The sequence below is a fragment of the Bos taurus genome, chromosome 9 (genome assembly GCF_002263795.3).
Source record: "Bos taurus isolate L1 Dominette 01449 registration number 42190680 breed Hereford chromosome 9, ARS-UCD2.0, whole genome shotgun sequence".
Lineage (NCBI taxonomy): Eukaryota > Metazoa > Chordata > Mammalia > Artiodactyla > Bovidae > Bos > Bos taurus.
In genome coordinates, this window is record NC_037336.1 from 70,909,022 (window position 1) to 70,935,665 (window position 26,644).

General features: G+C 39.9%; 2 protein-coding genes and 1 long non-coding RNA gene across 13 annotated transcripts in view; 1 reads left to right on the plus strand and 2 right to left on the minus strand.

The window, feature by feature from the left end:
- VNN2 (vanin 2) overlaps window positions 1-9,148 on the minus strand; it is a 31,395-nt gene extending 22,247 nt beyond the window's left edge. Inside the window, exons 1-3 of one of the 2 annotated variants that reach the window (XM_059889774.1) lie at window positions 9,072-9,148; window positions 6,746-6,977; window positions 6,495-6,625 (exon numbers count right to left, since the gene is read on the minus strand). In XM_059889774.1, the coding sequence (XP_059745757.1) occupies window positions 6,495-6,625; window positions 6,746-6,958 (344 nt within the window). In that variant the 5' untranslated portion in view covers window positions 6,959-6,977; window positions 9,072-9,148. 2 annotated transcript variants of the gene reach the window in all.
- A 2,318-nt stretch (window positions 9,149-11,466) lies between these two features.
- LOC101906317 (uncharacterized) lies at window positions 11,467-19,867 on the plus strand. 3 transcript variants are annotated; one of them, XR_009495841.1, is made up of 6 exons: window positions 11,467-12,722; window positions 13,050-13,203; window positions 13,318-13,808; window positions 15,711-15,863; window positions 16,710-16,900; window positions 18,570-19,867. It is a non-coding gene; the product is annotated as an uncharacterized lncRNA (long non-coding RNA). The 3 variants fall into 3 exon arrangements; XR_009495839.1 differs by lacking the exon at window positions 13,318-13,808 and having other exon boundaries at window positions 13,050-13,256; XR_009495840.1 differs by lacking the exon at window positions 13,318-13,808 and having other exon boundaries at window positions 13,050-13,256; window positions 19,002-19,867.
- Window positions 19,868-20,214: 347 nt separating this feature from the next.
- Window positions 20,215-26,644, minus strand: part of SLC18B1 (solute carrier family 18 member B1) — a 47,387-nt gene continuing 40,957 nt past the window's right edge. For all 8 annotated transcript variants that reach the window (XM_059889899.1, XM_024997012.2, XM_059889898.1 and 5 more), the window contains 5 exons: window positions 25,741-25,836; window positions 23,500-23,574; window positions 21,331-21,424; window positions 21,183-21,235; window positions 20,215-20,960 (listed from right to left, as the gene is read on the minus strand). In XM_059889899.1, coding sequence (XP_059745882.1) covers window positions 20,894-20,960; window positions 21,183-21,235; window positions 21,331-21,424; window positions 23,500-23,574; window positions 25,741-25,836 — 385 coding nt within the window. In that variant the 3' untranslated portion in view covers window positions 20,215-20,893. The remainder of the gene's footprint in view (window positions 20,961-21,182; window positions 21,236-21,330; window positions 21,425-23,499; window positions 23,575-25,740; window positions 25,837-26,644) is intronic.

The window sequence follows — 26,644 nt, forward strand, 5'->3', positions numbered from 1 at the left end:
TCCCAGAGTTCACTTAGACTCACGTCCATCGAGTCAGTGATGCCATCCAGCCATCTCATCCTCTGTCGTCCCCTTTTCCTCTTGCCCCCAATCCCTCCCAGCATCAGAGTCTTTTCCAATGAGTCAACTCTTCACATGAGGTGGCCAAAGTACTGGAGTTTCAGCTTTAGCATCATTCCCTCCAAAGAAATCCCAGGGCTGATCTCCTTCAGAATGGACTAGTTGGATCTCCTTGCACTCCAATGGACTCTCAAGAGTCTTCTCCAACACCACAGTTCAAGAGCATCAATTCTTCAATGCTCAGCCTTCTTCACAGTCCAACTCTCACATCCATACATGACCACAGGAAAAACCACAGCCTTGACTAGATGGACCTTTGTTGGCAGAGTAATGTCTCTGCTTTTGAATATGCTATCTAGGTTGGTCATAACTTTCCTTCCAAGGAGTAAGCGTCTCTTAATTTCATGGCTGCAGTCACCATCTGCAGTGATTTTGGAGCCCAGAAAAATAAAGTCTGACACTGTTTCCACTGTTTCCCCATCTATTTCCCATGAAGTGATGGGACCAGATGCCATGATCTTTGTCTTCTGAATGTTGAGCTTTAAGCCAACTTTTTCACTCTCCTCTTTCACTTTCATCAAGAGGCTTTTGAGTTCCTCTTCACTTTCTGCCATAAGGGTGGTGTCATCTGCATATCTGAGGTTATTGATATTTCTCCCAGCAATCTTGATTCCAGCTTGTGCTTCTTCCAGCCCAGTGTTTCTCATGATGTACTCTGCATATAAGTTAAATAAACAGGGTGACAATATACAGCCTTGACATACTCCTTTTCCTATTTGGAACCAGTCTGTTGTTCCATGTCCAGTTCTAACTGTTGCTTCCTGACCTGCATACAAATTTCTCAAGAGGCAGATCAGGTGGTCTGGTATTCCCATCTCTTTTGGAATTTTCCACAGTTTATTGTGATCCACACAGTCAAAGGCCTTGGCATAGTCAATAAAGCAGAAATAGATGTTTTTCTGGAACTCTCTTGCTTTTTCCATGATCCAGTGGATGTTGGCAATTTGATCTCTGGTTCCTCTGCCTTTTCTAAAACCAGCTTGAACATCAGGAAGTTCACGGTTCACATATTGCTGAAGCCTGGCTTGGAGAATTTTGAGCATTACTTTACTAGTGTGTGAGATGAGTGCAATTGTGTGGTAGTTTGAGCATTCTTTGGCATTGTCTTTCTTTGGGATTGGAATGAAAGCAGACCTTTTCCAGTCCTGTGGCCACTGCTGAGTTTTCCAAATTTGCTGGCATATTGAGTGCAGCACTTTCACAGCATCATCTTTCAGGATTTGGAATAGCTCAACTGGAATTCTATCACCTCCACTAGCTTTGTTCGTAGTGATGTTTTCTAAGGTCCACTTGACTTCACATTCCAGGATGTCTGGCTCTAAGTCAGTGATCACACGATCGTGATTATCTGGGTCGTGAAGATCTTTTTTGTACAGTTCTTCTGTGTATTCTTGCCATCTCTTCTTAATATCTTCTGCTTCTGTTAGGTCCATACCATTTCTGTCCTTTATCGAGCCCATCTTTGCATGAAATGTTGAGGCAATCAACCCAATAATTCAAAACCACAGCCAAATACCAGTCCCCAAACAGATTGCTAGATGATTTTTTTTTCTTTTGGACAGAAATATTTCCTAGGAATATTTTCATCATTATCGCTTTCCTTTCTTTCTATAACTATTGTTAATATAGCTTTATTTGTTTTAAATTTTTTAAACTTACCACAAGGAAATATTTTAACAAAAGCAGAAAAACATTTCAAGACATTGAAGGACACCTCCATTCCTTTGCCTGTTTGGTATCAAGATGGGTTAACTAATCAATGGAAATCTAAGAAACTAATCTTACAGGGAAAAGGGTATGCTTCTATTTCTCCAGATGGATCCAACGAACTCAGATGGCTTCCTCTTCGGAAGATTCAACCTAAGGGGGCCCCCAACATTCAAACTAGAGACAAAACAACAAAAACCCTAGGAAGAAGAAATTCCAATACAAGCCATGGCAGCTTTAAAAATTTCCAAAAAACACCGCACTCGACGTCATTGACCTTATGATCTCCCTACTTGGGGACAGATAAAAACTCTTACTAATCAAGCTGAAAATCTGGTTTCTCAACAGGGAATGCCTTGGAATTATTTATATATATATATATATATATATATATTCCCTCCCCCCCCCCCCCCACTATGCTTGCTTTGCTTGCTTTTGCTTCCCCTGTTCAGGCTGACTTGATTCATCACATTTATTGGGCTTATACACCTAACCCCCCTTTTTTATTGAATGGACAGATATAGGACCAATCGTATCCACTAATGATACGTGCCCCCTCCTTGGAGCTTGGAGGGGCTGTCTCATCCTGAGAAAGAAGGAAGACTAATTAACATTTCTCTTGCCATGATATCCTTCCTTTATGCATGGGCCCAACACAATTATGTATTAATGTTAATCAACAAACTTGGGCTTTCGTCCTGCCTCCAAAAAAGAACTTCCACTCATTGCTTGGATTATTTACTGCCCTTTCTTTGTCCATGAACCATGTTTATACTACTGAAACTTTAGGGAAAGAATTAAAGAAAGAACAAAGAACACTATGCAAAGGGTTTACCAATAAGAACTTTAAATATATTCCTGTTCATTGGGACAAATGTCAGGCCAAATTAGGAAAATTAATGTTTATGGCTAATCATACAATTGACTATTGGGGACCCGATGGTATGTGGTTATCTAACTGCTCAGATGATATTAACAGCCTGTGTGTGATTATGTTACTCAAGTAGCATAGAAGGTTACTAAGACTACAATGGAGCATTACCATGACAGAGGACTTCTTGGGTGGCTTGACGGTGGAGTGCCCCCCCCTCGTCCTTGGATTGTCCTTGATAAACAGATTGGGCCTGAACAATGGGACATCTGGAAACTTGCTGCAAGCACCGAGGAACTTGGGACTTGGACGGGACATTTCACAGGGACCAGTCGTAGCCATAGCAATTATTTCTTTCGCTATAATCAATCATATTGTATACAAACCTGTGTTCCACTTACTTTTGTTGTAGCTATACAAAATTGTAAATTGAAATTTACAATTCAATAAGACTTTACGTTCTGAAACTTGCATAAATTGTAAGTTATATACTTGTCTTAACTCCTCTATTTCCTTGCGAAATGACTCCGTTTTGATTCTTCGATCTCGACATAGTCTGTGGTTACCAATAAATCTCCAGCGTCCCTGGAAAGAAGGTCCCATGGCTGGACTTGCTTCCAGGTTATTTACTAAATTGCTCCTACGATCTAAACGATTCATTGGATGGCTGATTTTTGGCATTTTGGGATTAACAGCTATTTGCACCACTGCTGCTGTCACTGATGTTGCTTTACAAACCTCAATTCAAACACATAATTTTATTCAAAATTGGACTAAAGATGGTGGGCCACTCAGGCTTAGATAGATGAGGATATTCAAGAGGAAATACAGGAACTAAAAACAGCCATCAAATTGGTTGGAGATCAATTAACAGATGTACAAAAACAGGTGATGCTAAAATGTGATTGGAATTCTACTCAATTTTGTGTTACTCCTGTTCATTTCAATAATAGTGCCTACAACTGGGAACAAATCAAATTTCATTTACAAAGCATACATGATAATGCCTCTCTGAATGTACAATTATTACAAAAAGAAATATTTGAAACCTTTTCCAATAATCTGCTGTCGGGAGCCAGCGTGAGGAGCTCCACCTGTGGCAAAGGTCATGAAAAAGGAGGCTTGGCATATGCAAAGGCAGGATCGAGCCTCAGGAGTCCCCCTGGATATTCTCAAGCATCTACCCCCAAAAACCAGAGTCTGCCTACTTTACTGCTTTGTGCTCTCACCTCTGACTTTACTGGGGGCTGTCTCCACCACCATCTCGCTCTCTCTGATAAAGAGTTAACTTACAGCTCCAGTTAATGAGTTCCTGGGCATTAGGTGTGTTTAAATCCAAACCCCTCAGATAGCTCTCTAACTCGCCTGACAAGTTTACCCGGACTCCTACAGCTATGCATATGATTGTTTACAGTCTCTCAGCCTCGAGAGGCATGGGAAGCTTAAGATATTCAAATAGCTTAGAGCCTCTCAGAGAATTAGAAACTGTCAGAATAAAACTAGTAAAAGATTTCATTGATGAGCCAATGCTTGCTGCCAAGTTTCCACATACTCTGTATTGTATCCTTGAATGTGTATTAATTAATATAGTTGGAATGTAGAAAAAATAAGTAGTGGCCTTGGTGTTAGCAACTTTAGACCCTTAAGGTAATAAATTCTTTCCTTTGTTGTAAACCCACTGCACCTCTGCCCTGTAGGAATGCAACTTTATCTAATACCTTCGGAGGATGGCACCAAACCTTAAAATAATTACTCTTAGAGAAAATAAGTCTTATGGATTGACAAACCTTTGTCAAGAGTCATAAAATGTTAATAGGCCTTCTGGCCAGAAGATGATGTAGATCACCTAAACCATTTGTACACAATAAATTTGCAGGAAAGAAACCCTGGTTTTGATAAGGATCAAAGATTGCTGACTTTGCATGATTTCACATCCCCTATTATCCTCTATGTGCAACTTAGGGTATAAAAGCCCCTGTTGAAAATAAAGCTATGGGCCTTGCTCACCGAAGCTTGGTCTCCCCGTGTCATTCTTTCTTGTTTCCTTTTCCTCTTTTTCTCTTCTATTCTTCCTTCATGCCAAAATGATTTGGAGCGCAGGGGGTCCTCTGCGACCACGTATTTGCCTGGGCTTCTAAGACCCACTCGAGAAGGTGCCTAAAGTGAGACACCTTCCGCTATTCAAGAGGGCGCCTGCGGCCTCCGTGGTCAGAGCAAGTTCGGTGTCAAGAACTTTATTTTTTTCCCGTGTAAACCAGTTATTATTGAGCATCTAATAAATCTCTCAGCCTTTGCTATCCCTCAATCGCCGATGCCGTCATCCTGAGGGAATTCCTGGATCCAACCAGGGCTAGACTCCAGCAATCTGCCCTCTTCCACTAATTTTTAAACTTTAGCTGAACAACTAGCTGATCAATTATCTGGGCTAGACCCACGCGGATGGTTTCAAAGCATTACTCACAGCATTGGGTCTGGAACTGTAATTTTGGTGACTGTCTTGACAATTATATTTGTCATCTACCTTTGCCTTCACGCAAAAATTGTTAAAACTAAACAAACTCTAATGGTCAGAACTCTTTTTACAAATATTATAAATAAATAAGGGGGAATTATCAGGGAATGTTTAACAGGAGGATTCCTACGTGCTGTTTCTCACAAGTCCTTTGTTTCTTTTTAAGCAGAACAGCACGCTGCTCCCAGGAACTGAGGTCATTGTGTGAGACAGGCTTGAATCTCCTTTAGTAAACATTCTCTTTATGACAGAATTGCTTAGTCTCGATCCCCTTTCTTGACATATGGATTGTCTCCTGACCTTGTGACCATTATTAATCCCTTGTTCCCTTGGTAACGGTTACTGTACTTTTGGTTTTCTGATCTTTATCATAGTCGAAAGAAACTTCTTGTATCCCAGCCTATATATACTCACAGAAAAATTATTAAAGCACCTTTGCTCCATCAGAGCTTAGGTCCTCGTGTTGTTTGTTTCTCTCTCTTTCTGGCTAATTCTCTGGAGCATAGAAACCCGTCATGCTCACTCTCCAGGCTTCTAAGACCCTCTCAAGAAGGCACCCTGTGCCTTCACCCCCTCAAGAGGGTGCCCAGTGCCTTTGTGAGCAATGCAAACCCTGTGTCAAGGGCTTTATTGGTTCTCTGCATAAACCAGGGAATATCAGCCTCTTTCTCTCTTTCACTTTCTTATCATCGACTCTGGACCACCAGGTTCTGGTCCGTTAAAGGACCCCAACAAGAGACCTTGGAATATTTTCTGAACACAACCCACTGTCTACTTCAGAAATTAATTTACTATTTATATTCATGAGATTGTCTTCCCCTTAGTTTCTAATCCCAATGATAAATATTTATATATTTCTCCAAATTTAATAAGCATATTAGATTATAAATAATTGTTAAATGGTATCTAAGTACAATTTTAAAAAATCAAATGAATGTCTATATATATATATATATATATATATAAAACTTATACCACATACATGAACAGTTAGGATCCATCATTTTCTGTAGTAAGCATATGCATTTTAGAGAATCACAGTACTTTGTACAAACAACTATGACTGGGACTTCCCTCGTGGTCCAGTGATTAAGAATTCACCTTCCAGTATAGGGGGTGCAGGTTCTATCACTGGTTTGGGATCTAAGGAACTAAGACTCCACATGCTGTGGGGCAATGAAGCCCAGGCATCACAACTGGAGAAGTCTGCATGCTGCAACAAAGACCCAGCATAGCCTAAATAAATAAGCAAATATTTTTTTAAAAATAGGATGTTTCAAATACCTGTGGGGTTCTTGACATGGAATCCAGTTCACCTGAGGATCTGGGATATTCTCCAGATAAGGGAAAATGGTTTCCCTGGTAAATTTCCATCCATAAAGTGCATCTTCTGGGGTCACGATAATCTGAGCACCCTGCTCAAAACAAGTTAAATCAAAATTATTTCTCTGTGTATATAGACAATTCAACACTCCAGTCTTCATCAGCTCTCATGCCTGTCTTATGAATTATGATTAGCAGAAATAAAAGAATACCTGCTCAGCTGCCTGCTTAATTGCCTTCTCCAGAATATCTATGTTCTTGTTCATGAGGAACAAGGCCTCATCCGGAGAAACAGGTGTTTCTGTGTCATTTGGCAGTATGACAGCATGTTCATACACTGCAGCTTTAAAAGTATCCAGAGTGCTGACATGTAGAATTACTAGGGCAAAAACTGCCACAGAGGTTTGTAAAGAGGAAGTGATCATGGCCAGGGTATCCTGAGTTCTGCAAGTGAAAGTAACATTCATGTAGTATTTATAGAGGAAGGAACATTTGTGTAACATGTGACTGCCAGCTCTTATCTTATAATCTCATGAATATTATGTCTCATAATTTTGGAGGAAAAAAATTTCAGTTCCATGAATACAATCAAAAAGTATTACAAGGACTGTACAACATGTACTATTGATAAAGTGTAATGACACATTTCAAAAGAAGAATTCAAATATAACACAATTGTACCCTGTTATTAATAGAAAGAAAATAGTTAACTGAATTAACTCTCATGTGAAAACCATGATACAATAAATATCAGTTTTAAAAATTACAAAAACCAGATAATAATTTTTTTTCTGTTCTGTTGAAGGATCTACATTGTGTTTATTTTCAGAAGATGAGAAAACTTAAAAAATATTTACTACTAGGAGAATGCAGTACAGGGTGATATTGGGGGCAAAATTCACCCAGATCAACACTCTGACTTACTTATTAAAGACTCTGAATGTTCACTCCATAAAAACAAGATTTTGTGTCTGGTTTGCTCATTGTTGCAACCTTAGTGCCCAAAGCACTGATCCTCCCGGAGCTGGTCCCTGGTGTTTGGCCAGAAGAGAAATCAAGAACCTCTCCTTAGGGAGCCTCTGTCCTTAGGGAGCCTCTGTCCTTAGGGAGCAAAGCCTCCTTCCTCCCCCACTCATTTCCTTCCTTCCTTTCTCTTTGGAAATAGATGCAAGGGAAGGGGAAGTATCTCACTTGGGCTAGTCATTACAAAGATCATCTCTGTTGTAAACTCAGATAAAATGGAATTTTCATTTTTTTAGGGGCAAATGACCACAAAAATGAGCTTTAAAACACACATTCACATACATTATGTGACCACTGATAACCTTCTGAAAGAGGTGGAAGTGTTAGTCGCTCAGTCATGTCCAACTCTTCACGACCCCATGGACTGTAGCCCACTAGGCTCCTCTGTCCATGGGATTCTCCAGGCAAGAATACTGGAGTGGGTTCCCATTTCCTTCTCCAGGGGTCTTCCTGACCCAGAGATTGAATCCAGGTCTCCTGCATTGCAGGCAGAGTCTTTACCATCTGAGCCACCAGGGAAGCTGGCCCTTCCTAGGACATCCATATTCTCCCTTCTCCAGTCCAATTCTATCACACAAGGATTTAGTGCATTTTGTTTATTTGTCTGTTTGATTTTGGTTTTTAATCTGTCTTTCTTTCAAATACTTTTAAACAGCATAAAACAGTAGAAACAAATAAATAAAATTCTTGATATAGGTGAGGTCTAAAGGTTATAAACCAGGTCTGCCCAAATGTTCTGCATTGAATAGAAATGTTTAGTAAAGAAATAACTTATTACCTATATAGAATAGAATACTGAAAATAATTTTTTTAGAAAAATGTTCAAGTCTTTTAATGGATAATGTGAAGAGATTTTTTATCATCTATTTTCATACAGTAAATCATGAGTGCCTTTAGAGTCTAGAGAGTGTGTAACACAAACAACACTTTATAGGACAGGAATTGGAGGCATAGAGAGACAGTGGTTTAAAAAAGGGTGGAGAACTTCTCACTCTTTATTCCAGAATCTTTTCCTGATAACTAAGACATCAGGCATACATCCATACTCTAGTTTGACATCTGTATCCAGGTGTCTGAACATTCAGTTGCATCTTTTAAGGAGTCCTATTCAAAATGACCATCTTAGGAAGATCACAGGTAAATCTAAATATTGCACAAATACTTGATGTAGCTGTTGGAAATAGCATGTACAGTCATTGATGGTATTTCCTCATAGGTTGCAAGGATGACACATCAAAAATAAGGAAGCAAAACAGAAAAACCAGGCCCTTCTTTTAAAATTGTTTTCTCTTGATACTATATACTGAAAAAAAAAAAAAAAAAAAAAACCACAATATAGTTGAGGCCTTTAAGCCCTTGCATTTTTATCAGTATAATTTGGGTCATGATCTACTTCCTTGTCATTTAATCTAATTGATTAATTTCATTTCATTTCATCCAATTGGTAATACTTCATTATCTTTTTTGCTTAGTAGTATTTAGGTAAGCTGGTGAAAATACACAAACAATCCTTACTTTTGGAGGGTAGGAACAGAAACAGTCTTATTTGTCTTTCGAATCTCAGTGTCTCCAAATTTCCTGGATGTTTTTCTCTTTGTCGCTATACAGAAGAGATATAGTGTTTTGTTTATTAGAGGTTTTTGGCTGGAGGGTGAAAGGGGAAATGGTCTCTGATGCAAAGTCAGGGTGATGAAGTTCCCTTTTTTCTCTGTAGCATTTCAAAATTGTCTCATAAAAATTGAGAATTTGAATAACAAAATATTGGAAGAGTCAGAAACTAGTAAATGAAACAGCAATTTAAATATGGAAAGATCTATAATATATAAGAAAAAGAGAATGAGTTTTACAAACATTTGCCATACAGTAGGTGATACACTTTTAAATCTTCACTAAATTCAGGACCGAGAACTTTAAGAGTTTACATTTTCATCTTCATAAACCTGATTGCTTAAGTAAGGCTGAATTAACTTCTTTAGTTTAACTCAGCTATAAAATAATGTTACCTGGCCATGGGGAACAGTGATCAATTATAATTTATTGCTAATAAGATCTATTCCCTAATTACCAGTTTGTGATTAATGTAATTCATTACAAGGGTGAAAAGTTCCAATCAATTCAAAGTTTTGTATGAAGAGTCACTATAAAAACTAGACAAGAGCTCAAATATTTGTTTCTAACTGGGATCTGATCGTCTCAAAATAGTACTCAACTGAGCCTGGTTTTCTGGCTCTAATAAGTAAGAAGAGTAGAAATGTAGTTTCTTTTCTTTTCTTCTTTTTCTCATTTTTGACAGTACAACACAGCTTGTGAGATCTTAGTTCCCCAACCAGAGATTGAACCCAGACTCACTGCAGTGAAAGCACCAATTCTTAACCACTTGATCACCAGGGAATTCCCTAGAAATGTAGTTTCTGCTTTGTATTCCACTTCTCTGAACCTCTATTTCTCACCTAAAAGTTCAGGTAATCATACATGCTCTATCATTTTCACAAAGTTGTCCTGAGAGTCAAAGACACGTGAAAGTCCTCTGCAAGATTATGATGGGATGACAGTAATTAACAAAAAGGGGAGACAATTTATGTTAGGGCCACAGAACCACTATTTTTCAATTGAAGATCTAGTCCATTTGGGGCACTGTGCTGAGGATGAAATTAGGAACACAGCACCTGGGCACCAACTCCTGGAGCATGCACAGCTGGACCTGGCAGACGCACATCCATGGGCCAGTGAGAGCACAATAAGAATACCAAGGCCCAGAAAGGCAAGGAGTAGCTCCTGGCTCTGACTCAAGCCTCAGCACTTCCTGGTTTCCAAGGTTGAAATAACATTAACAAAGACTTGTAAATATCATGTACAGTCATTGATGGCATTTCCTCATAGGTAGCAAGGATAGCATCAAAAATAAGTAAACAAAACAGAAAAACCAGACCCTTCTTTTAAAATTGCTTTCTTTTGATACTATATACCAAAAGGAAATAAAAAAAGATAATACTGTACCCCCAAAAAAGTATTTAGTGGTAAAGGACAACGTTTTGTCCTCACTGGGGTTGTGCTTTGGTCTTCAGCATGCCTCTCTGACTCAGTCTCTGAGAAAGAAAATGCTGCTTGAGCCAAATCAGCCTGAACTTGAGCAGAACCAGCCTGAATTTTAACTATGTTTTGGAGTTATACCCCACCCAAATGAGGTGCTCCTCCAGCTCTGGACTTGAAAGGGTGTTCAACTGTTCAGACAGTTCAAGCAACTCAAACCAAGAGAGAATCTTAAAGAGTAAGGATTCCATCCTGGTTCTCCTAGAATGGATGGAAGGGTTGGGCATAGGAAGTTGCTAATCGCCACCTGTTTTTGACCTCTGGCAACAGCGATTTCACATGGTTCAAACTACCCTTCTGTTTTCTTGCTCTCAAAAGTTTAGGACCATGGTATGACAAGCTATAGAAGTCTCTTTGATCTGGCTTCTATCAGTATGCTCCCACACTGTCCTCAAAAGAAAAAGAGTTACAAGCTCTATTTTTAATGATTTCACTTGCAAATCCTTTATTTTGTTCTAATCCAACTCTGCCAGAAGTTCATTGACTTCACCAACAGGAACTTCTGAAATGTCTCTTCGTTGGTGCTATAGACTAAATGTTTGTGTTCCCCCCACAAACAGATTCACAAATTCATATGTTGAAATTTAAACCCCAGTGTGATTGCATTAGGAGGTGAAACCCTTGAGAGGTGATTAGGCAATGAGGGTGAAGCTCTCATGAATGTGATCCCTGCCCTTATAATGGAAACCCCAGAGAGCCACTTCACCCCTTCTACCACATGAGGACACAGGGATCATTATCTGTGAACCAGCAAATGGGTCCTGCCAGACTGGAATCTGCCAGCACCTTGTTCTTGAACTTAGCCTTCAGAACTGTGAGAAAGAAATTTCTGTTGTTTTAAACTACCCAGTTGATGGTATTCTCTTGAACTAAGACAGATGGATTCAATGCTTTGGGTAAGGTCAGGATGATTGCCACAAATGACACGAATCCATAGCACCTGAATCAAAGTCACTTGTTTATTTAGATAGGCAGATGTAGAAGCCTGCATTTGAAGGGGTTGTTGTTTTGTTGCTAAGTTATGTCTAACTCTTTGCAACCCCATGGACTGCAGTATGCCAAGCTCAAACTCAGGTCCAGTGAGTTGGTGATGCCATCCAACCACCTCATTCTTGGTCACCCTTTTCTCCTGTTGCCCTCAATCTTCCCAGCACCAGGGTCTTTTCCAATGAGTTAGTTCTTTGCATTGGGTGGCCAGGGTATTGGAGCTTCAGCTTCAGCATCAGTCCTTCCAATGAATATTCAGGATTGAGTTCCTTTAGGATTGACTGGTTTGATCTTCTTGATGTCCAAGGGACTCTTAAGAGTCTTCAGCACTACAATTCAAAAGCATCAGTTCATCCATTTTTTTTATGGTCAAACTCTCACATATGTACATGAAAAATCAAAACTACTGGAAAAACCATAGCTTTGACTATACAGACTTTGGTCGGCAAGGTAATGTGTCTGCTTTCTAATATGCTATCTAGGTTTGTGCTGTCTAGCTTTTCTTCCAAGGAGCAAGCGTCTTTTAATTCCATGGCTGCAGTCACCATCCGCAATGATTTTGGAGCCCAAGAAAATAAAATCTGTCATTGTTTCCACTTTTTATCCTTCTATTTGTCATGAAGTGATGGTACCGGATGCTATGATATTAGTTTTCTGAATGTTGAGTTTTAAGCAGATTTTCACTCTCATCTTTCACCCTCATCAAGAGGCTGTCTAGTTCCTCTTCACTTTCTGCCATTAGAGTGGTATCATCTACATATCTGAGGTTGGTATTTTTCCTGGCAATCTTCACTTCAGCTTGTGATTCATACAGCCCAGCATGTTGCATGATGTACTCTGCATGTAAGTTAAATAAGCCGGCTGACAATATACAGCCTTTTGTATTCCTTTCCCAATTTTGACCAGTCCGCTGTTCCATGTCTGGGTTTAACTGTTGTTTCTTGGAGAGCATACAGGTTTCTCAGGAGATCGGCATGGTGGTCTGGTATTTCCATGTCTTGAAGAATTTTCCACAATTTGTGATCCACACAGTCTTGGAAACCCACTCCAGGATTCTTGCCTGGAGAATTCCACAGACAGAGGAGACTGGTGGGTTACAGTTCATCGCGTTGCAAAGAGTCGCACACAACTGAAGCAAATGAATACACACACACAATCAAAGGCTTTAGCATAGTCAATGAAGCAGAAGTAGATTTGTTTTCTGGAATTCCCTTGCTTTTTCTATGATCCAATGGATGTTGAAAATTTGATCTCTGGATCCTTTGCCTTTCTAAATCCAGCTTGTACATCTGGAAGTTCTACGTTCATGTACTGTTGAAGCCAAGCTAGATGGATTTTGAAAACTACCTTACTGGCATGTGAAATGAGTCCAATTGTATGCTAATTTGAATATTCTTTGTCATTGCCTTTCTTTAGGATTGGAATGCACACTGACCTTTTGCAGATCTGTAGCCACTGCTGAGTTTTCCAACTTTGCTGGCATATTGGGTGCAACATTTTAACAGCATCATCTTTTAGGAATTGAAATAGCTCAGCTGGAATCCCATCACCTCCACTAGCTTTGTTCATGGTAATGCTTCCTAAGGCCCACTTAAGTTTACACTCCAGGATGTCTGGGTCTAGGTGAGTGACCATGCCATTGTGGCTATCTGGGTCATTAAGACCTTTTTTTTGTATTTGAAAGGGTTCGTCTAGTCAAGGCTATGGTTTTTCCTGTGGTCATGTATGGATGTGAGAGTTGGACTGTGAAGAAGGCTGAGCACTGAAGAATTGATGCTTTTGAACTGTGGTGTTGGAGAAGACTCTTGAGAGTCCCTTGGACTGCAAGGAAATCCAACCAGTCCATTCTGAAGGAGATCAGCCCTGGGATTTCTTTGGAAGGAATGATGCTAAAGCTGAAACTCCAGTACTTTGGCCACCTCACCCGAAGAGTTGACTCACTGGAAAAGACTCTGATGCTGGGAGGGATTGGGGGCAGGAGGAGAAGGGGACGACAGAGGATGAGATGGCTGGATGGCATCACTGACTCGATGGACATGAGTCTGAGTGAACTCCGGGAGTTGGTGATGGACAGGGAGGCCTGGCGTGCTGCGATTCATGGGGTCACAAAGAGTCGGACACGACTGAGCGACTGATCTGATCTGATAGGATATAAAAATAAAACTGAAATCTCAGGTACTTACACGGGGAAAAAAAAATGAAAAGATAGGTTAAAAATAGAAAAGCATCAACCAGTGGTACATTTACTGTTTTGTTGAGCAATATGAGGGCACCACAATAATTCACCAATAATTTACCTTGTTCTTCATGGGCAAGGATGTGAAAAAGCATGTTTGTTGCCTGAGGTAACTACTTACAAGTTTGGTCTACGTGAAATCCGCCACCCACGCCTGGCTGGATCCCATCTGCTTTCTTCTTTCCATGACCTGTAGCTCCTTCAGTCACCTCTGAGTTTCTGTTTTGGTTTACTTTCTGTATAGAGAGCAGGTGACCAGGGGAGGCTGACACCTTAGGCACCAGGAAAAGGAGGTGGTATATTATTCTAGTGTGGCAACTCTGATTACTGGGTTTTTCTTTCAAGCAGTCATAGAGGCCAGATGGAACTATAGGGTTGGCCAAAAAGTTCATTTGAGTTTTTTCCATAAGATGTTACTGAAAACCCAAATGAATTTTTTGGTCACCTCAATACATGATTTATACTGAACAATGACAAAATAGCCAGGAGAGGTAATAGAACAATAGAAGCTGGGCACTTCCTAGCCTTCAAGGCCTAACTACAGTTGACTCCTACATTTATTCCATATTCTTTCTCTTTAGCATATTTTTCTTCTATTGTAAAACATATCCAGTCTTGGACTTCCTCCAGGTAGAGATAACTAAATTCTGCATGGTCTTGCATCTAATTACTATTTGCTTACATGGCATGAATTTTTTCCCACTGTATTGAGTGTCACGATCATATCAAATAATAGCTAAAGTATGGACCCTGAAGACAGAATTCCTGGGTTTGAACCACTCCCTGTGTGTACGGCCATGAGCCAGTTACACGTCCTCTCCTTACATTTCTCTCAGCTGCAAAGTGTTGATAAGTGGGCTGAATAGCTTTTGCTGTTATTATTATCTCACACTCAAAAGGTGGAGGCCCTTTGGTGAGGGTAATGTCCAGTACAGCTTTGACATGGGTCTTTAAATCTCTCAGGTCAGATGCCTACCTGTTCTTGGCAACTAATTTGCTAAAAGAATGTCAATTAGTTCACTTCTCTATTTTCTCATTTTCTCAAAATCGTTCATGTTTCCTGTCTTCTAAAGTCAGCCTGACCTGAATGGCTTCTTTTGGAATTATTAACTTAAAGTCCATTTCTATGAGCTCATCTGGATGGTTTTTCCTCTAGCAGTCCCACAGATTTGCTCTCTTATCAATAAACTCTCCCTATTTCATGCATCACTCTATTATTTTATTTTATATTATTTAAACCTATTTATTTAAACATACACACAAAAAAAACTTACTGAGAAACTGGGTTAGTCATACGTTACTGTTGGGAAGATTGTGAAATGGTACAACTGCTCTGGAAAACCACTTGGGGGTTGCTTTAAAAACTAGTCACAGCCCCACCCCTCCTGAGTGACAGTCATACTTGGAAGGAGGGCAGGGTCACAGTACCTCCCACAGCCTCTTGTTCCCTGTTCTAGAAGAGGTCAGACAAATGTTTGTGGAGAATTTAAAGGTCTCAGTGAGGAAGGAATTTCCTTATGAGCAGCAGCTTCCATTTCTTGTAAGCTGGGCCATTCACCAGACTATATTCAAAGATAGAGAAGAAAAGCTGAAGTCTGTGTTTGTCTGCTTTGACCCACCCAGAATCCAAATCTTAGGCTTTGCTAAGTGAAATTTATTTATATGGAAGATCAATTAATATACTGTATCTGTTTGGGAGTTCTTGCTCCTCTGAGTCCTGAGAACAAATCAAGATAAATTCACCAGGCACAGGAATGAAAAAGTGTGAGGAGATCTTTCTTGTGCAGTTATTTTTTTCCAATTAACAACGTGTTTGACCTCAAGTATATTTTTTCTTTCAGAGAGTTTGCAGTGGCATGCATGCAATTAAATCTTGCAACTTCCTTACTACCAGATGGCACTGGTACATAATGAACATCCTTGTCCTCATACTATTCGTGTTCAAGATCTGCAGGTTGGACCTAGCTCTTAGGAATGGACACACCGACAACCAGGTAACTCTGATGGTCATCAGATACATAAATAAAAGAGGCAACAGCAAACCAGTAATAGCAATAGAAAACAACAGAGGAAATGAATATAACCATTCATTTCACTTTCATTCTGAAAATGTTTGAATGAAAAGTATTAATATGATGTTTGCAAAAATTTAGTAAACAGAAATCTCAATTAAATAGAGTTGGGAGATCAGAGGGGAAGCTCTCATATCCTGCAAGGATAGCAGCGACCAATGGGGAAAAGAAAAATTCATCTTCTTTCCTGGCAAGGACTCTCCCAATGAAATCCTAAGGCCTGTTTGTTTACCAGTGGCCTTCCAACTTCCTTTTTCCCTTTATAAAAGTGTTCTCCTTCCCTTGCTGTGTGGGGACTTGTACATGGCTCACCATGGCTACGAACCCTGAATTGCAGTTCTCTGTTGATTCCAAATAAACCCATCTTTGTTGAAGAAATATCTGGCCATCTATTTGTTTCAGGTCAACGTATTCAAACAAAATATTTACCTACAATGGCTTTAATTCTTTTAAAAGAAAAAAAGAAGCTCTTTTCAAATTCTGATTTGAAACTGATTTCATGCCAACAAGAAACTGAAATCAGCCAACAACTGATTTCATGGCTGTAATTTTTGAAACATATAACAATGGGACTTAACTGATTTGGTGTTCAAACTTATCTTGAATGACAAAAACTTAAAAATGATAATCATGTACTGCTTTTTGTATTTGTTGTGCTACTGTTGACCATGATCAGTAAGAAATAACATTCCAGATTATTTTTGTACTGCTGATGCAAGGGCACTAAACTATAAACCACAAGCTATTTTTGAACATCATGTTTCTTAGATTGTCACCTACAAATAAACTGGGATTCAAAGTAGATCTGTCGATTTTCTGAAAGAAAGGTCAACTTAAGAAAACACACAACATGGAAGTTGCCAGTTAAGTTTTATTTTGGGCAAAATGAGGACTGCAGCCTGGAAGACTGCACTTCAGATAGCTCTGAGAAACTGCTTCAAAGAGACAGATGGAGGAAGGTCAGTATATCTATGATTTTGGTGAAGGGGGAAATACATGCAATCAAGCACATATTTTTCCAGAAGTTGCTGCTAGTCAGGAGGAACAGTTTCCACCATGAAGGATTTTAGTGCTTTTCTAGATATGAGGAGATACAAGAGTTGGCCTCATAAAATAGGCTCCTGAAAATGTCTAACAATGTGAAGACCTGTCCTGCTAGTTTTTCCCCCTGAGCACAGAGTGCCTCACTTTTGCTCTCCACACTGAACTCCTTCCAGAGGGTGCTGAAACTCAGTAGAGGTGGCAGCAAATAATTTAATCTTCATAGAGATAGAGGGTAAGTGCCCATGGCAAGTGCCAATTTGTAGTTGACAGAAAATAGTGCAAATATTTTAAGAGTTGCAGGTTGCTCTTAATGGAAAACTGAATATGTAAAGTTTTGTTTCATTTGTTAATACTTTAGATAACATTTTACTTTTTCTAAGTATGCTGTTTCAGAGTCTTACTCTCCTGCATGTTTATTTCATAAATTGAAGACATATGATACTGATACCAAAGGGAAAAAAACCATCAAAACTGTCTTTAAATCATTCCCTTTTGCAATGATTGTTTATAAATAAAAGATACCAGCTCTTTACTTCTCACTTACTAATTGTATTTAGTGAAAATCATTTGGCAGTTCAGTATTTGTTTACCCACCTCTCTTGCCAGCTAGATATGAGAAGGTATGTTTAACATATTTAAATCTGGATAACTTAATAAGCAAGTAAATAGAATATTTCATTGATGTGTAATATTTAATATTTATTGTCCAAATCTAATTTCCTATGTAAAATATATGGGTTATTTGGGGGAAAAACTAATCATGCAATTACCTTACAACTCAACAGCTGTATTGCTGGGCATTTATCCCAGAGAAGACATTTTCACACAAAAACCTGTACATGAATGTTAATAGCAGCTTTGTTTTACCTAAAAACTGAAAACAACCCAAATGCCCTTCAGTGGGTGAACAACCCAGCTGTATGCCCATATCATATACTACTACTCAGTGAGAAATGACCTACTGAAACATGCAACAATGTGGATGGGTTTCAAGAGTCTTATGCTGAGTGAAATAAGGCAATCCCAGAAGATAACATACTATATGATTTTATTTATGCAGCATTCTTGAAATGACAAAATTACAGAAATGGAGAACAGATTAGTGATTGCCAGAGATTAAGGAAGGAGTAGATGTGAAAGAAAAGTGGCAGCCTGGGCAATCTGAAGACTGGGAATCTTTCTTTATCTTGAATCTACCAGTATAACCTGGTTATAATATTGTACTATATGTGTTACAAGCTGTTGCCTTTGGGGGAACCTGGATAAAGAATAAGATGATCTCTGGGTATTATTTCTTATAACTACATGTGAATCAACAATTATCACAAATTTTTTTAAGTTTAATTTCTAAAAATCTGTGATTTTTATTTTATCTGTCCTGTTTATTCTTTGGATTACTCTATGTCATATATGTATATAGGGTGCAATATGATCTTAACATAAAAATATTTTTTACTTATATTCTACATTCAGCCTCATTAAAAAAAAAAAAAAAAGGAGTTCTTTTAAACTGGGTACTTTTGTTACATTTTGTTACATTTAGAAGACCACAATTCAATTGATAAATTATCTGCCTCAAGGCAGGAGACCTGGGTTGGGAAGATCCCCTGGAGAAGGAAATGGCAACTCACTCCAGTATTCTTGCCTGGAGAATTCCATGGACAGAGGAGCCGGGCGGATTACAATCCATGGGGTCGCAAGAGTCGGACATGATTTAGCCACTAAACCAACCAACCATAAACACAAAGATTCCCCTTGATAGTTTTGCCCTACTTCTTGGTTTCATTGTTCAAAGTTCTGCTATCATTTCTCATACTTCTAACCTTTCTGTCATTTACTTTAATATTTCAAAATCATAACATAAGGAAAGTGCAAAGTTGGTTTGGTACAAAGTGGGTTTAAATACACCAGTACCCACAGCACGTATGGACAGCGGTGTTTGGGGAGTCGGAACAAAAACTTCTCTCGCCAGACAGCCTGGAATCTTTGCGTTGACTTTGAACTTCTCTCCAACAGTCAGCAGCGCACTAACGGTAATAGGCCGACAGTCCTGAGTGACGTCTGGACGCCAGATCGGGGCGTTTCAAGCTGCGGCGCCACTGCCCTGCTTTGAGCCGCTGACGGATCCCGGCGGTGCTTTAATAGCGGCCCTACGTGGCAGAATTGGGAACTGCAGGCACTCGGCGGCATCCTTGACCGCTGCGCGGAGGAGCAGAAGCTCCGTATTTTCCTCTAGCCTTCGCCCCTGGAAGAAAAGCACTGGAATGGAGCCAGGATGCTCCGGGCCTGGGCACACGAGTGCAGCGGGCTGGGGTCACAGTGGTCCTAGAGCCGCTCCAGCAAGCGGGGGAGGAGTAATAGGCCATTTGTGCTTGGCTTGGCACTCCCTGGACCACATCCTTTTCTCTCTACATCATCACCTTCTTGCTTGGTACTATTAATGACTTTCTCAAAGCTTCCAAGATTTCCCTCTATCCCTAGTATGCAAACACAATGAGCTTTCTGAAATATGAATCAAATTCTGGCATCCTCCATTCATAAGCCACTCCCTCCCCACCTCTCCAAATTCGTCTGTTTACTGGTCTCCAGCCTTGTGGACCACAGCCGCCTTCTCTCTGACCATGTCAAGCCTTTTTGTGCAAACTGAGAAGGGCTCTTCCCTGTCAATGGCTGCCTCATTGTCATCCTTCAGATCTCAGTTCAAAAGCCCCTCCACAGACAGGCCTTATCTAAAGGAGGATCCTCACACCTAATCAACTCCAGCCAATTACTCTTTCATATCACCAGGTTTTTCTGTCATAGATAGAGATTCTGGTATTTATTTATTGTTTATCCCTTCCACTGAAATATTAGTTCCATAAAGGCTAGACTGTTTATCTTGATCACGGCTAACTTTGTAATACCAAGCACAATGTCTGCTTAGAGAAGGCATTCAATATGTTTGAATTACTAAATAGATGAAAAACCATTTAGTCTACTAAAAAATTGGGGGGGGGGGTGGTAAATGTGGCTACTACACTATGAAAATGGATCAGGAGGTATGAGAGTTGCTCAGCAGAGATTCACTCAAAATAACGACATGGATTTTACATGAAGTCAGAGGAACCCCTTCCCTAACACAGAATAGGTATTCCTGTGGACTCACTTGCTCTGTAAATGGGATACATCTATTGGAAATATTTAATTTTTTAAAGTATAGAACTAAAACAGAGACATTAAGAGAAATGAATAATATTAAACCAAGCATTATTTATAAGTCAAGATCCTAATTCACAGTATGTTACAAAATTGGAAGTGCTAAGTAATATTATTCTTGTATCTTTCACACAAGCAAAATTTTTAGAAGAGCTGATGGCCATGATATACAATAGTTTTTATACCATAGGCTGGAAATTGCTTTTTGAACAAAAACAAACAAACAAACAAAAACTCAGGACACAGAGAAAGCAACTACTTTAAAAACTGATTTCACAGTAATTATTCTGTATATTTTGAGTTATCTTTACATTACTTATAGGCATGTCAAATAAATTCATTTCTTTTCCTGTTAATAAAAAAGGTACATTCACAGAATCAGTGCACTCAATAAAGTAAACAGATGAAACAGGACACCTAGAGTCAACACATCTTCAAGGCCAAGTCTAGCCACTCAAAACCACAAACTTCTGTTCATTTTCAATGACTCCTCTCATCTTTAAGATTTCAAATATGACTGTTCAGTAGGCCAGTTCTTCAGGACGACAGGATGTGTAGCCCAACACAGGATCACCCAAAACTATGTTAACATTTCCAGGATGCTCGTGTGGAGTCCACGGAGTTTTGTGCATAAAAATTAAGAAAGTCCAACACTAATGTTCAAGGCCAGGAGCATCCATCTTCCAGTCCTGTACTGGTTGAAATTCCTAAGGCTACCTTTCATCAGACAAGAGAGCAGTCCGTTCCTCCTCTGTGCCAAGGATATTTTGAAGTTCAGATCTATATTGAAGGAAAAAAGAAGCCAATCTCAATATTTCTCACCTTAAAAAAAAACTCAGTACCTACGTCACTACCCAACTATTTCCATATATGTGTCTATCAAGTAATGAGGCACAGAGTACCCAGAGATCTTCAGACTGGAAGAATGGGTATAAAATGTTGTTTTGATCTCCCACAAGCCAAATTTTAAAGGGAGGAAAAAAGGTCCAGAGTTGACCATACCTCCTCCTTCTCCTCAAGTGCTCCAACAGATAAAACAAGCCCATCGCTAGTCCCTTTAACAAAATGAAAGATATGGTTAACGTCAATTATCCAAGTCATGTTTCTCCATAAACATAAGAAAAATGAAAGGAAAAGACTAATTACTCACGCTTGTCAGAGCCCAGAGACCCTGTAGAGCAGCTGCCCACTCGAAACCAATTTTCTCATAGAGAAATCCCCCCAGCGTTGGTCCTACAAAAGCACTAACAGTGGAAAAAAGAAAGAGAATTAAATAGAGCCAAAAAAAGTTACTTCTTACGGACTACATGACCTCTTCAATTCATTATATTGAAACTACGTGTGCATGCATGCTAAGTCGCTTCAGTCCTGACTATTTGTGACCCCATGGACTGTAGCCCATCAGGCTCCTCTGTCCATGGGAGTCTCCAGGCAAGAATACTGGAGTGAGTCACCATGCCCTCCTCCAGGGGATCTTCCCGACCCAGGGATCAGACCCTCATCTTGTCTCCTGCTTTGTAGGCGGATCCTTTACCACTAGGCCACCTGGAAAGCCCTGAACAGGGCACTGCTGCTGCTGCTGCTAAGTTGCTTCAGTCGTGTCAGACTCTGTGCGACCTCATAGACGGCAGCCCACCAGGCTCCCCTGTCCCTGGGATTCTCCAGGCAAGAACATTGGATTGGGTTGCCATTTCCTTCTCGAATGCATGAAAGTGAAAGGTGAAAGTGAAGTCGCTCAGTTGTATCCAACTCCTAGTGACCCCATGGACTGCAGCGTACCAGGCTCCTCTGTCCATGGGATTTTCCAGGCACGAGTACTGGAGTGGGTTGCCATTGCCTTCTCCAGAACAAGGCATTAGGTGTAAGAAAATAGAAAGTGAAAGTCGCTCAGACGTGTCCAACTCTTTTTGACCCCGTGGACTGTATAGTTCATGGAATTCTCTAGGCCAGAATACTGGAGTGGGTAGCCTTTCCCTTCTCCAGGGTATCTTCCCAACACAGGGATTGAACCTAGGTCTCCCACATTGCAGGCAGATTCTTTACCAGCTGAGCCACAAGGGAAGTAAGAAAATAATTCTACCTGAAAAGGATGATGTTTTAAATGTTTAAACAATCCTAAAATTATGACTGTTTCTGAAAAGTTGGTGCCTTATATGAGAATTTTAAAAAGATGGCATGCATTCAAAAGAGTTTTTATTATATTCTCTCCAGGTATTTGTATTTAAAATAACTCAGTACATACTGATTGATGATAGCTATGCAGCTAGCATATAATTATCTCTCTGGTATAGTACAGAGTGGGCTCCCCTGGTGACTCAAAGGAAAAGAATCCGCCTGCCAATGCAGAAGACACAGTAGATGTGGGTTTGATCCCTGGGTCAGGAAGATGCCCTGGAGGAGGGCATAGCAACCCACTCAGTATTCTTGCCTGGGAAATCCTATGGACAGAGGAGCCTGACAGGCTATAGTCCACGGGGTTGCAAAGAGTCAGACACGACTTAGCAACTGAACAACAACACAGTACAGAGTTAAAAAACAGATACAAAAATGAATGAATACTCAGCCATTAAAAATAATACATTTGAATCAGTTCTAATGAGGTGGATGAAACTGGAGCCTATTATACAGAGTGAAGTAAGCCAGAAGGAAAAACACCAATACAGTATACTAATGCATATATATGGAATTTAGAAAGATGGTAACAATAACTCTGTGTATGAGACAGCAAAAGAGACACTGATGTATAGAACAGTCTTATGGACTCTATGGGAGAGGGAGAGGGTGGGAAGATTTGGGAGAATGGCATTGAAACATGTAAAATATCATGTATGAAACGAGATGCCAGTCCAGGTTCGATGCACGATACTGGATGCTTGGAGCTAGAGCACTGGGACGACCCAGAGGGATGGTATGGGGAGGGAGGAGGGAGGAGGATTCAGGATGGGGAACACATGTATACCGGTGGTGGATTCATTTTGATATTTGGCAAAACTAATACAATTATGTAAAGTTTAAAAATAAAATAAAATTTTTTAAAAAATGAATGAATAAATGAATACATTTTTAAACCTGAGACATGCTCCTGTTAAAAGAACTTTAAAATATCACTTAAATAAGACAAAGTATATGAGAAAACTGTTGGTATAACCACTTATCTTGAAGTCAGATAGCATGGGTCAAAACTGCAGCAGTTGCCCTAAGAGAATTATGCACCTTCCTGCAGCTCATCTGACCTCTCAGTGTCTGAATTTCTCCATCTGTAAAGTGGGAGTAGTGGTCTCCAACTGACAAGCGTGAAGTAAATTCCAAAGCTACTCACCCAACTGACCACATTGCACCAAAGAGACCTGACACAAGTCCCAGGGTACTTAATCCTTCTTCAAATCCATTTTCACTGCAAAAAGAAACAAGAGTATATTCATGATTAAAAGGGAAACTTTCATGAAACAAAGGAATAGCGTATGGTAGATAAATTAAACCAAACCAGGGATAATCTGGACAAACCCAACAGCAAGAGCACTCCATTTCTAAAATAAAAAGTTAACCTAATTTGAAGATGTTCTCCTAGTTATGGTTACTCCAGGGTTTTCTAGAAATGCTTCTACTGTATATATAGGATATAATATTAAGAATCATGACCCACATACATTACATGTTTATGAAAGTTTACAATTAAGAAACCTTAAAATGAAATGAACATGTAAAGAGAGCAATGGGCAACTTTCAGAAAGTACAGAAGCAGCTCCTTATTCCTATGAGGATTGTTGAATTGGCACATCAGAACCAACAGTTATTTTCCTGCTCAAGTTCACTTTGTGTTCTTCATCATCACATCTACTAAAGACCGACGGCCAAGTGACAAGTGCCTGATGTGGTGTTCAGTTCAGTTCAGTTCAGTCGTTCAGTCGTGTCTGACTCTTTGCAACCCCATGAATTGCAGCACGCCAGGCCTCCCTGTCCATCATGAACTCCCAGAGTTCACTCAAACTCATAGTACTTCATAATAAAAAGATATATTTGGTCTTCTTCCCCATTCCTGGCACAGAGCTCCTAAAATTTGTGGACTTTCCTAAAAGATGAAAGCCATTAAAAAAAAAAAAAGTGTCTTATGTTGTATCAATGAAATGATTTTGGGACCAGCACCCAGGTTGCGTGGAGAATCAATATGGATTAGAAGGTTGGAACTTTCAGCCCCCACAAACCCCTTCCTCATAGGGATGGGAATGGGGCTGGAGATTAAATCAATTGCCAATTGGCCAATGATTTAATCAGCCATGCCCACGTAATGAAGCTTTCATAAACATCCAAAGGGACTGAGTTCAGAATGCTCCCAGCTTGGGTAGCCAGAATGCTTCCACGTGCCACAGTGCTGGGCCCAGACAGAGGCTCCACTGCTTGGGACCTCACTGCCCTTTGTGTCTTGTCATCTGACTGGTTTCCTGAGATCTATGAGCTAGTCTAGTAAATTAATCAAATCCAAGTCATGGGAACTGCTGATTTACAGCCAGTGGGTCAGAAGCACAGGTAACAACTTGTACTTGAAATTGGCTTCTGAAGCAGAGAGCAGTCTTGTGGGACTGAGCCCTTAACCTGTGGGATCTGCTGCTATCTCCAGCTAAGTGGTTTCAGAATTAATTGAATTTTTTTTAAATTTTATTTTATTTTTAAACTTTACATAATTGTATTAGTTTTGCCAAATATCAAAATGAATCCACAGAATCAATTGAATTGCAGGACACCCACCTGGTTTCAGAGACGTGCTTGGCGGTGTGAGGGAGGAAAACACACACACTGGAATTGGTGCTAAAATCATTTTACCTGGTCACTCTGTGTCCTTGCATGGACCTCCACTGTGAGAAGGAAATGATGCTGAGGTCTTTCCACTGTGCTTTGGCTTTATTTTAAAATTTATTGAAGTATGATTTACAATGTTGTATTCATTCCTAACTGGAGAAGGCAATGGCACCCCACTCCAGTACTCTTGCCTGGAAAATCCCATGGACAGAGGAACCTGGTAGGCTCCAGTCCATGGGGTCGCTAAGAGTCAGACATGACTGGACGACTTCACTTTCACTTTTCACTTTCATGCATTGGAAAAGGAAATGGCAACCCACTCCAGTGTTCTTGCCTGGAGAATCCCAGGGACAGAGGAGCCTGGTGGGCTGCCGTCTATGGGGTCGCACAGAGTCTGACACGACTGAAGCGACTTAGCAGCAGCAGCAGCAGCATTCATTCCTATTGTACAGCAAAGGACTTCAGTTATGCATATACATATATATATATGCTTTGACTTTTTAAAAGTAAATCTGGACCAAGGTGTAAACCAAGCCAAGCTTCTATCCATAACCCATTTTACCTATCACTGTATTAATATTACTCTATATCATCATTTATATTATTGTATAGTTGCTTATAATATTTATAACAATATTGTGTGACATGAAATCATGAAGATTTAGTAATGTAAAAAAAATCCAAAATCCTACAAAATTGAGAAATTCAAGAAAGCTTGTGATGTTTACTGCTAATTACAACAGTTCAAGCAACGGAAGTAACTTACTGTGCGCAACTGAGAATCTCTGGGAAAGTTGGAATCAAGCCAATTCCAGCAGAGATACCATTTATGACTAATATCAGCACCAACAACCAGAGCTGACTGCAAAAAAGTTTTAGAGAAAAAAAAAAAAATTAACATTGAAAGAGACAACAAAGCTTCGTATCAAAAAGGGCAGGCAGGATCTTGGGAGAAGTTTCTTTCACAGATTACAAGACTAGTCTGATTCTTATTCCCATCTGATCTTTACATTTTGATGGGAAAAAAATCAATTCATTCTGTTATCCCAAGGTCTTTGGCCACACATGTCACGTGCCTGGAGTCAACTTGCCTTATCACCATATAAAATCCTTTCAAAGTTGATTAAAATGTCAATATTAACATCCCTCCTTCAAGCACTTAGTTTTAAAATTCCATTGACTGAAAAAGGGCACAAAAGGGATGTGGTAAAGGAAGTGACAGGAACCTGCTATTCCTTCTATGCCAGGCCCTATGTCAGTTACTTCATATCCACTGCTCTTTTGAATCCTTGCAGCGACCCTGCCATGTGAGTCTGTTAAAACAATTAAAGAAGACAATCTAGGTGATAGAAGCAAACTTTACTTAACACTTCATGAGGTGTATGGTCTCCTTTCAGAGGACTGCAAAATGGGATGGAAGGCAGGAAGCTTTTACAGGTAAAGGGTAAAGAACAAGGAAGAGAAAATCAGAAAACATTTGATTGGCCAGGGCCACACAGTCTATCTTGTCTAGGGTGAGAAAGCCAGAGCAGGGTTGGCGACTGGGGGGTGACTGGCTGACTGGATATACTGCTTTCTGGTCAGGAGGGACATTTACAGGGACATGAAAGGTTTCTAAGCTTTGGTTTGCTGATATGGCACCCTGGGCTGGAGTCACTCCATCCTGAGCC